Consider the following 10,349-nt stretch of genomic DNA (forward strand, 5'->3'; position numbering starts at 1 on the left):
GTGAAGTTTTACAGGGTGGGAGGGAGGGGATGTGGGGTCTGTGTGTGTGGGGCTCAGGGTGACCCTGTGCAGTTACTCACACTTCCCAAAGACATTTCCTGCCGTGGTCCCTGCAGCGACATCCTCAGCGCCTGCTGCTGCAGGTTTCCCCCCCTTCTGCTCGTTTTATTTTTGTTTTTGTACCAACTATGTAAAATGTGGGGTTTTTTTCTTTTCTGGAAAAAAAAAATAATAATAAAGACCATTGACAATGGCTGCTGGTGATGTTCTGTGTGTGGTCACTTGTGGTTTTTTGCGTGGGTTGAGGAGCTCAGGGAACCAGATCCCACCCCCCAAAAGTGCCCCAGCCCTGCCACGGAAACGCAGAGCGGTTTGGGTGGAAGGGACATTAAAGCCCACCCAATAACCCCACCCCTGATATGGCAGAGACATCTTCCCCATCCCAAGCTGCTCCAAGCCTCCATGTCCAGCCTGGCCTGGGACATTTCCAGGGATCCAGGGGCAGTCACAGCTGCTTTGAAAACCCCCACGCTCACAAAGGGAAAATTTCCTGCCCATCCACGCCGCTCTCTGTCCCTCTGTAGCCGTTCCCGCGTCCTGTCCCTGACCATCTCCCCCTCCCCTCACAGCTCCCCCACCGCCATCTTCCCCTCCCCTCACGGCTTTCCCCCCCGCCCCTGCGCACGCGCGGCCCCGCCCCCGCCACGCCCCGTCCGGCGCGCGCCGCCGTGTGACGTAAGCGGAAGGGCACGTCACCGTCCGGCGGAGGCGGAGGCTGAGGCGGCGCCGCCAGGGCAGGTACCGGGACCGGGACCGGGACCGACCGGGGAGAGCCGGGACTGACCCGGGGCATAACGGGGCTTACCGGGGCTTACCGGGCACAGCGGGAGCGTGGCGGGCGGGCTGCGTCTCCTTCCGCCGTGCCTCTCCCGCCGGCGGCCGTGTCCCTCCCCTCACGGAGCCGGCCGAGGCCTGAGGGACGCCCCCTCCCCACCGTGCGCTTCCCGCCCGGGAGGGCCCGGGAGGATCCCGGGAGTGGAGGCACCCGCCGGGTCTGGCTGTGCTCCCCGCTCTCGGCCGGTTCCGCTCGCTGCTGGCGGCGGGACGGGCTCCCGGGGGCTCCCGGGGAGCGGGCACGGCCTCTCTGAAGGGCGGTGTGCGGGAGCCCTGGGTCGCACCGGCCGCCGTTAGGTGCCCGTCAGCAGCCAGCGGTGGTGCTGGGAGAGCTCTGCCCGAGCCCTGCGTCAGGAACTGTAGGAGCAGCCCGAATTCAGCGGTTCCCTGCCCTGATGTTTGTGGCCGTGGGCAGGGGTCCCCTCCTGAGGGAGCAGGCCGAGAAAGCCCACACGGAGAATAAACTCACGAGTGTAACTCGATCTGCTGCTGCCCCTGCACGGTGGGATGAAGTCCAGGCCGTTGGGTCTGGGCCGTTGGGGCTGGTCTGGGTCTGTACGGACCAGTCCTGCAGGCTGCAGCACTCAGGGATGGTTCTCCTTGCACCAGCTGGTGCAGAACCCACTCAGATAACACAGCTGGAAAATTCCAGAGCCTGTTTCTGAGCTTCCCCACTGCCTGCTTATCCAAGGACTCGCACAGACAATGTAAAGGGCTCCAGAGCAGCAGTCAGAGCTGATTTTTCCCAGTTGGTTTATTTGCTTTGGGCTCAAACAATCGCCTTTAACCCCTTTATTTTCATCTTCCCTTTGATAAAGGAGCTCTCAATTAAAAAATGTCGTGGATCAGAGAGGGCGAGCTGACCATCATAGAGAGGTTCTGTGCCAACATCATCAAGGTAAGGGATGGATTTGGGTGGATTTTGTGGTGAGGAGCTGGCAGGTTCTTCAGGGTGGAAATGATTCTGTGGCTGCAGAGCTCTGGAAATGGAGAGTTGTTGGCAAGGCTACGTTTAGTGCTGGCACTGGATGTGCATCCCTAAACTCCATCCCAGGCTGGGAGATTGCTTGGGCTTAGCCTTGCAAATGAGCAGGACTGCAGGCAGTGCTTGCCAATAAGGATCTGTGCCCTTGCTGAGGAAGGCAGGGCATGGGAAGGAGGGAGAGAGGAGAGATCCTCATGCTCTCAGGGAGTTTAAGGAAGGAAACTGAGTATTGGAACAAAAACTCACCAGTTCCAGGAAAATTATCTCCTTGCTCAGGCTTGAGACTGGTGGTGCTGCCCCAGTGAGGTCAGTGGGAAGGAACACTGCTCTTTGTGTGGGGAAGTCTTATGGCCTTTCCTTGTGTTCTCTGAAGGTAACTGTGTCTAAAAAGGCTCTTGAGTTCTGAACTAAGAATTGCAGCCTAAACCCCTGTGTGCCCCTCCCTGGCCGCAGCTGTGGCAGCTCCTGAGCACTGCAGCTCTGTCCTGAGGAGTGGGGAGGGCAGAGCTGCCCTCCAGCTCAGGCCCTTGTCAGCACTGAGCTGTTCCTTTGGAGAGACCCCAGAGTGGGCTTGGCAGGGAGGACACCAGCACCCTGCTCCTTCCAGCTGCAGGGGACAGGCTGGGCTCTCAGCGGGACAGCCCTGCTCACCTGCTGCCCTGCTGTGCCTCTCCTGTCTGCAGGCAGGCCCGATGCCCAAGCACGTCGCCTTCATCATGGACGGCAATCGCCGCTACGCCCAGAAGTGCCACGTGGAGAGGCAGCAGGGACACTCCCAAGGCTTTGACAAGCTGGCACAGGTGGGGAGGATGTTTTCTGTATTTGTGTGGTGGGAGTTGGAGCTGGGTTTGCTGCTGGACTGGTGTCCTGTGTTCCTTCTCTCCATTCTTCCCATGCTTGGAGCTGCTGTTCGTCATCAGGATTCACAGCTTCAGCTCCTCCCTCTCTGTGGTATCCTGCAGAGTCATTCTATTCAGCTGCTTTTCCTTCTGTTTTGCCCTCAATTAAAACATCTACCTTACAGATCCCAAGGCTTTTATTTCTGTGAAACAGGTTGACTTTCTCTGAAACCATTTTGAAAAGTGCACTGTTATATAATTTATGGTGCTTTTCCTGGCTGGATGAGTCCCCTGTGGTGGATTCTCATCCTCAGGTAGTGATATTTTCCTCCTGTTCTTTGATATGAATCTGAAATTCACATCTAGGGGTTCCGTATTTTTGATAGTTGTTTATTTTGATCCAGCCCTGGCCTGGTGGGAGACCACAGGAGGGTTTCACATGGAGCAGTTGTGTCCTGCTGGCCTGATGGTTACATTTTGTCTCCTTGCAGACACTGAGGTGGTGCCTGAACCTGGGCATCCGGGAGGTGACAGTTTATGCCTTCAGCATTGAGAACTTCAAACGCTCCAAGGAGGAGGTGGATGGGCTCATGGACCTGGCCAGACAGAAGTTCAGCCGCCTCCTGGAGGAGCAGTAAGAGTGGAACTGGGGCAGGACACCATGAGTGGCAGGGATGTTCCATTTTGTGAGAATCCATTAATGAGGAGAGCCTTCCCCACCCGCAGTCAGGGACTGGAGGGGCTCTGCCTGCCTGGGTGGGGTGTACAGCTCTGTGCATGCACGCTGCCCCTGCACATCACATTTGGGACAACTGTGCCACCCAAACCATGGGGACAAGGACAGCTTTCAGATAAACAGCACAATCAGAAACACAGAGTGACAGATGTTGTTTTCATGAAATGTCAAAGCTCTGTCTTAATTTCTGGTTAGTTAGAGGTGCCCAGAGCCTGTGGTTGTATTCTAAGCCTCCACAGGTAGGGATGCCTGGTCTGTGGTCATGTCCAGTCCTTTGGTTATGTCTGTACCTCAGGAGGAGGTGTGGGGAATGGTCACTGTGCCTTTATGGAATGCTTTGGGATGATCAAATCTCAGCCAGCTTGGCACACCTGAAAAGCCTGTGGTGGTTTTGCCTCTCTCCAGTTCCCAGCTTTGCTGAGGCTGTGGGTGGGTGTTGGCACTGTGCAACAGGGACTGATGTGTTTTCTGTGGTCCCCACTGGTTGGGTGCAGGGAGAACCTGAAGAAGCACGGGGTGTGCATCCGTGTCCTGGGGGACCTGCCCCTCCTGCCCGTGGATATCCAGGAGCTGATTGCCCAGGCTGTGCTGGCAACCAGGAACTACAACAAGTGAGTGACATGACACCCAGTTCAAAGAGCTGACAGCTCACGTGTTCCTCTTCTTCCTGAGGGCTGGGACTTGTCAGACATGCTGCACCTCTTTTATTCTTGGTTCTACAAGCACACATCACTGTCTTGTACTGGGCATTCCCAGGATGGGCCTCTCACAGCTTTTCCTTGTGCAGGTGCTTTCTGAACGTCTGCTTTGCTTACACATCGAGACATGAGATCAGCAATGCTGTCAGGGAGATGGCCTGGGGTGTGGAGCAAGGCCTGCTGGAGCCCAGGTAACTCTTGGCTTTCTGTGTGAGGCTTTGGGTGAATCCTGCCTGCCTCACCACTCACACTGCAGGAGAAACCTCTCAGAGGCCAAGTGGCTTTTAAATAGATCTCATTAAACCAGCGGGACTGGAACAAATGACTTAAAGTTACTATGCAGTGTTTGGCTTTTATTATTTCAGTTACCATGGTGATAGATACACAACCAAGGCAGAAGAGAAATTAGGTCTGTGTCTTAAGTTAGTTTAAATGTGAAGGCAGATTTTATGCCACAACAATTGGCTGCTTGGCTGACAGTCTTAGCTATGAGGTCAAACAACAGATGAATCATGAATGCTGCACTGTTCCTCCACCCTGAAGGAGAAGGAATAGTTACTCTCTGCTCCCTGCTGCAGATGGAAGCCCTCACAGTCTGCTTCCACCACTGTGTTATGTTTCAAAGAGCATGGAGTGGGATGCTCTGGCGGCTGAAGCAGCATTTGGAATAGCCTGTGGAGCAGACAGCAGTGTCTAAAAGAAGCAAGTGGATGGCTGAGTGTGGTTTAGCTCTCCCACCCAGTTTTAATTTGCAGCCCTGAGTTTACAGAAAACCCCTTAGTTCTGGTTTGTGGCACATCCATCAGGCCAGGAGGGTGTGTGACAGGCTGTGTCTCTTTCAGTGACGTGTCTGAGTCGCTGCTGGATAAATGTCTGTACACCAGCAACTCCCCCGACCCTGACCTGCTGATCAGGACCTCTGGGGAGGTTCGCCTCAGTGACTTCTTGCTTTGGCAGGTAAAGTCTCTGTTCTCTCCTTGGGATATTCCACCTTTGCCTCAGAGGGTGCTGCTGTTCCACTAACTCCAGGTGCAAGCAGATGTGAGGGCTCTGCATCTCCTTCTGCTGGGGTCAGGTAGCTTCCAGGATGGGCTGAGTGCTGGGGCATCTCTGAGCAATCTGTGTCTGGCAGATCTGTGTTTGCCTAAAATCATGAATTCTCATCCCTTGGCTCCTCTCCTCACCTTTAGATAATTTCTTATTTGTAGAGAACATTTGAGTGGAGTTGCTTCAGCTGAAGCTCACATGTTATTGTACATGTACAGTTTGGAGCCAAAACCAAATTGCCTTTAGGCAACCACATCAAATTATTCCCATTCCAAATTATTTAATTGGCAAGTTCTCAGAAGTTGTCTGGCCTGAGCTGTGCTTACCTACCAAGGCATCCCCTCTCCTCCCCCTGCTTTTGAGCACACCCATACCCTGGGTGGTGTTGATGCTATGAAATAACACTTGGCTTGCTCCTCTTGGTGGTACAGGAGTCCTGTTAAGTGTTGGATTGTTTTAGCAGTCATCATAGGAACACGTTTATCCCAGACTGTGAGGAACTTGGTGGCAAAAATAGGTTTTGACTTGAAATCTTTCATCTTCCAGCTCAAGGATATCTTCAGTGCCCCACAACTCTTGGCTCCATGAAGCACTTTAAATGCCATGAGTGGGCAGTAAGGAATATCATGAGATGTCATTTGAAGAATGGCTTAAATGTCATGTCCTGATCCTCAGTTCAACTGTTATTCCCTCAGCCTTTGGTACTCCAGTGTTGCTATTTTAGTTTTTTTATAAGTCTGTGATGCTTAAGCTATTAAAAATACCTCTCTGAAGAGCAACACAGCATTAGAAAGAATTCTGCTGATGCCTTTGCAGGAGTGGATGACTGGTGTCCCAGCATTGAAAACGAATTAGAAGGACTCTACACTGTGCAATTTCAGACTCTCCTAGCTGCTTTTTACCTCACTTTAAGTAGAATCTGATAACAGGCTAGGTGAAACCTTTGTGGGGAAAGTGGCACAGTTTGCCCAACAGAGTTGCATCTTAATGACTTTTTCTCTTGCTCAATGATTAAATTGTTGGTGATCTTGCTTTCTGCAGACATCCCATTCATGCCTGGTGTTTCAATCAGTCTTGTGGCCAGAATATTCCTTTTGGAACTTGTGTGAAGCTATCCTTCAGTTCCAGATGAACTACAGTGCTTTACAGGTAAGGAGCCTTGGGGAAGTGGGAAGCCCAGCCCCATGTGTTACCTGCACAGCAGCTGAGCTCAGGTGGGAGGCTGCAGAGGGGGAGCAGTGGTTGTTAGCTACCATCTTGTTTCAGTAGCAGCTCATGTGTTGCTCCTGCTGTACCCCTGAGGTTTGTTACAAGGTCTTGGTATGTGGCCAGGCTCCTCTACTTTCAGCAAGACCCAGAATCTCCAAAGTCAGCCCTGTCTCTGCCACTCATTGCTCGTTGCAGCAGCTGGAGCATCTGTGCCAGGGCTCACACACCCAGTGAACACTGCTGGTGTGCCACTGGGTGAGACCTGCACTCACACTGCACCAAGCAGGGAGTACTCACATGCTCTTCCTCCAACTCCGCTGTTGTTTTTAGGGCTGTAACAAGGGGGTGTAGAGTTTCCTTTCTGGGAGCTGGAATGAGGCAGCCTGAGCTGTGAGTCTGTGGACAAGTGTCCCCTTTCTGGTGGGTCCAGATGTACCTGCTGAAGGGATTGTTCCTACTGCTCACTGACGTCGTTCCTCTCCTTTTAGCTCTGTTGCTGTGAGCTCTCCCTGACCTGGTTCTGCTACAGCTGGCCAGTTCAGTAGTGAGATAGGAGTTTGGCTATTTTTAAGCAAAACCAGTGTGGGAGCTGGAACTCCTGATGGAGAAATGTGGGGGGCAGCAGCAGTGACTGGCAGAAGGACCTCAGGGTGGCAGCTCTTCATCCCCACCACATATCACTGCTCAATGTGTCTGTTCCTTAATTATTTGGGTCCTCTTTTTAAAAGCAGGAATTCCACTGCCCCTTTTCTACCTTCAGGGACCTTGCTCACCCCTGAGAGTTGTCAAAGAGATTGTAGCCAGTTGTGGCTATGGCTGAATTTAATCAAGTGCAGTCAGTCTGGCAGCATCCAAACTCTTCATGTCCTTAACCTCTTTTGTTCCTATTTCTGGCCCAAGTCTGCCCTTTTCCTACCAGCAATTCATTGTATTAGTACAGCTAATGGCAGTTCACCTTCTGCACGAAGAGGGAAGCAGAAAAGGCAGTAGTGTTTGTCGTTGCCATGAGCTTGGCCTCTGTCTGGAACAGTAAGGTCACTGTTCTGACTTTGCTCCTGGTGCTGGTTTCTGACAGGCAACAAATGCAGCTTCTGTTCCCAGCTATTCTCAGCTTTTCTTAGTTCTGGTTGGTGGCTGGATGTGTTCATGCCATGCTATTATCAAGGTTTCTCATTGTCCACATTTGTCCTCTAAGTTTTCTCCCTGTAAGAGCCACTTTGCAGTGTCTGAGGCTGCCCTTTTTCCAGGGAACCCTCACAATTGTGCAAAGGGAGGACTTCTCCCTCAGAGAAACTGAGATTTAGGAGCTGGGTCTTTTAGAATTTAAAATAGGTGATCTTGAAATCCAAAAGAGGTCACAAAGTAAATTCTCTTGGTGGGAGGGTTGCTGTCAGTGAGGATGGGGAGACTGGGGGGGGACTTGCTGAGAATCCAGGATGTTTTACAGCAGCTGTGTTTGCTTTGGGAATGGGCTGCTGCTTTTGGGGTGTGGATGGGCAGCAGGATGGAAGGGGTGACAAGGTACAGAAATCCCCCTTGATTGTCAGGTAGTGGACAAAAGAATTCCTCCTTCCATCAGCTCAACCAGCATCACTTTCAGTGGCTGCCATTTTATTTCCCAGCTGATTCTTGCTCTCCATGGAGTCCCAGCATCAGCTGGAGCCTGCTTTTGGTACCTGGTAGATCTGGGAAGGAATGCAGGGCTTGGCTGGCCAGCCTGCCCCTGCAGGGGTGAGCTGAGTCTTTCCTGGGCCATAAACAGAATTGAGCTTTGAGGGATTGAAGTCTCCTGCTCAGCAGGCTGGTGATGATCCTTGCAGTCAGCCTGAGTGCATCCATTCAGTGGCTTTGCTGGGGATATTTCTGCTCACACTGCCAGCACAACAAGAGCTAATTTCCAGAGCTATAGCTGCCTTAGGCTCAGGAAAAGTGTGGGGATGAGTGAGTCAGGCTCTCATTACAGTAATTATTCTTCTTGCTTGCTTGAAAGACCAGCACTTCCCAAGAGTGTGTGTCAGTTTATGTCACAGTGACCAGTTTTACAGTTTTTAAAAATAGAACCTCAATATTCCTGCCTGCTGATGTGTTTTTGCTGCTGGAAGCTGCAGGCCAGGATGTGTGCAATAAGGAGAAATCTAAAAGTGATGTTCTACAAGAAAACATTTCAAATACTTGGGTAGACAAGGATGGCTCCTGCCTTTGCCTCTCTCCTGCTGTGTCTCAAGTCAGTACATCCTTAGATCACAGAAATTTGGGAATGCTGAGCTTATTCCTGCTTTTGTTTTAAAGCTGATAAGCTCAATACTGGATCATCTCAAAGAACTGCCCTGCAAGTCATGGTTTGGAATCCCCTAAAACCTTTCAGCAGCCAGGAGAATAGGATCAAAAACTCTGTGATAAGAGTGGTGAGGGTAAGAGTGTGCATGTTGGGGTTCAGGAGCTCTCCTGTAGCTGTTCCTCTCTGATTCCAGTATCTGAGGGTTTTCCCACAATCTGTCCTGACTTTTATCTGTTCTAACTAGGAGTTCATGCTCTGAGCAGAGCTGTGTCTTGGAGGCAAGGTTCAGGGGGACATCCCTGTGGTTTTGAGCAGGCTGCCTCAAGGTGGAAGAGGCAGACCCAGAGTGAAGCTGCAGCCCCACGGCCGGGCAGAGGCTGTTTGTGCCCTGTCCCACAGGTGAGCTAAGGTGGTGACACTCCTGCTTTTCCCTCCAGAAGGCCAGAGACTCCTACCTGGAGGAGAGGAGGCGGCAGCAGCTGGAGAGGGACCAGGCGTACGTGAGCAGGAAGCTGCAGCAGGAGGGCTGCCTGTCCCACGGAGACTCGCGGCGCCGGCGCTCGCTGCTGCAGAAGTGCACAGCCCTGAGGGAGGAGAGGATCCAGGGCTTCCTGCAGGCCCTGGAGCACAAGAGAGCTGACTTCTTGGAGAGACTGTGTCCGGTGTCTGCGTGACACAGGTGCTGGCCCTGGGGAGCACAGCCTGCAGGGCGAGCCGTGGGCTGCGCCAGGAGCTCCCGTCCCGCTGGCCCTGCCCGGGCAGGGAGGGCTGCTGTGAACTCTCCTGGCCTGTCATGCTGCTGAGGAAGGTGCTGCCGTCCTGTGTCGCCTCCCTGCCCTGGTGACAGACCCCTGCACCCTGCTGGGTCTCTGCTGCCGGGCCCTTGGCAGCCCAGGTGCTCCGGTGACAAGAAGTTAACTGCAATGAGCCTGCCCCAGCTCTCTGATTGCTCCTGAGCTGGCCCAGCCAGACCAGTTCAGTGCTGTTAAATCAGTCTGGGCTCGGGTTCTTTCCCTGGCTCTGCAGTAGGGAATCTCCTGTTGAGATGTGCTCTGCTGTCCCATCAAGGGAGAGGATTGTTCTGGTGTCAGGGGCATTCCCCACTGCCTGCTCCCTGAGAGCATCTTGTCTTTTCCCCCTGACTGCTGGGTAGGATGTGTCCATTCCTAGTCTCCAGAGAGCTAAAGGAAGGGTTCCAGCCTTGCTGTAAGAAGAAAAAGCTGCCCCAAAGCTTCAGCAGGTTCTGAGAGATAAAGGAAGGGTTCCAGCCTTGCTCTAAGGAATAAAAGCTGCCCCAAAGCTTCAGCAGGTTCTGAGATCTCTCCTGAGCAGTGTGTTGGGGAAAAGCCAGGTGCAGAAGGTGCTGGACCACACTGACCTTGGCAAAGGCTCTGAGCAGGCAGGAAAAAAGGATTGGCTGGGAATGAACCTTCTCAGGAAGGGAATTGGCAAAACAGGTGATGGCTACCCCATGCCAGACCCTCTGAGGGAGCTTCCAGGGAACGAGGGAGGGCCTAATTCAGGAATACAGTAGCCAAAACCAACCTCTCACCCCAGCCCAGATGGTTCAGAGGGGCAGTTTGGCTGATCCTAAAGGGAGTGGCCAGAGCAGCTGTGGAGCATTGCTTGTTCTCAGTTTTCCATTGGCAGGGAGATGGACAAG

The 10,349-nt window shown here is 52.9% G+C and overlaps 1 protein-coding gene across 1 annotated transcript; it reads left to right on the forward strand.

The window, feature by feature from the left end:
* Positions 1 to 768: 768 nt before the first annotated feature.
* DHDDS (dehydrodolichyl diphosphate synthase subunit) lies at positions 769 to 9,367 on the forward strand. The gene is made up of 9 exons (XM_058819692.1): positions 769 to 798; positions 1,713 to 1,792; positions 2,563 to 2,679; positions 3,210 to 3,352; positions 3,949 to 4,065; positions 4,242 to 4,343; positions 4,995 to 5,109; positions 6,241 to 6,348; positions 9,124 to 9,367. Exons 2-9 carry the CDS (start codon positions 1,730 to 1,732, stop codon positions 9,358 to 9,360), a joined length of 1,002 nt encoding a protein of 333 aa, XP_058675675.1. The 5' UTR covers positions 769 to 798; positions 1,713 to 1,729; the 3' UTR covers positions 9,361 to 9,367.
* The last annotated feature ends 982 nt before the right edge of the window (positions 9,368 to 10,349 follow it).

The sequence above is a fragment of the Ammospiza caudacuta genome, chromosome 25, assembly GCF_027887145.1.
Source record: "Ammospiza caudacuta isolate bAmmCau1 chromosome 25, bAmmCau1.pri, whole genome shotgun sequence".
Taxonomy (NCBI): Eukaryota; Metazoa; Chordata; class Aves; order Passeriformes; family Passerellidae; genus Ammospiza; species Ammospiza caudacuta.

Excerpts from the sequence above, each read along its gene's own strand:
- DHDDS (XM_058819692.1), top strand. The coding sequence starts at position 1,730 with ATGTCGTGGATCAGAGAGGGCGAGCTGACCATCATAGAGAGGTTCTGT. Across the intron at positions 3,353-3,948 it reads AGCCGCCTCCTGGAGGAGCA|GGAGAACCTGAAGAAGCACG; the intron begins GTAAGAGTGGAA and ends GGTTGGGTGCAG. Across the intron at positions 4,344-4,994 it reads CAAGGCCTGCTGGAGCCCAG|TGACGTGTCTGAGTCGCTGC; the intron begins GTAACTCTTGGC and ends TGTCTCTTTCAG.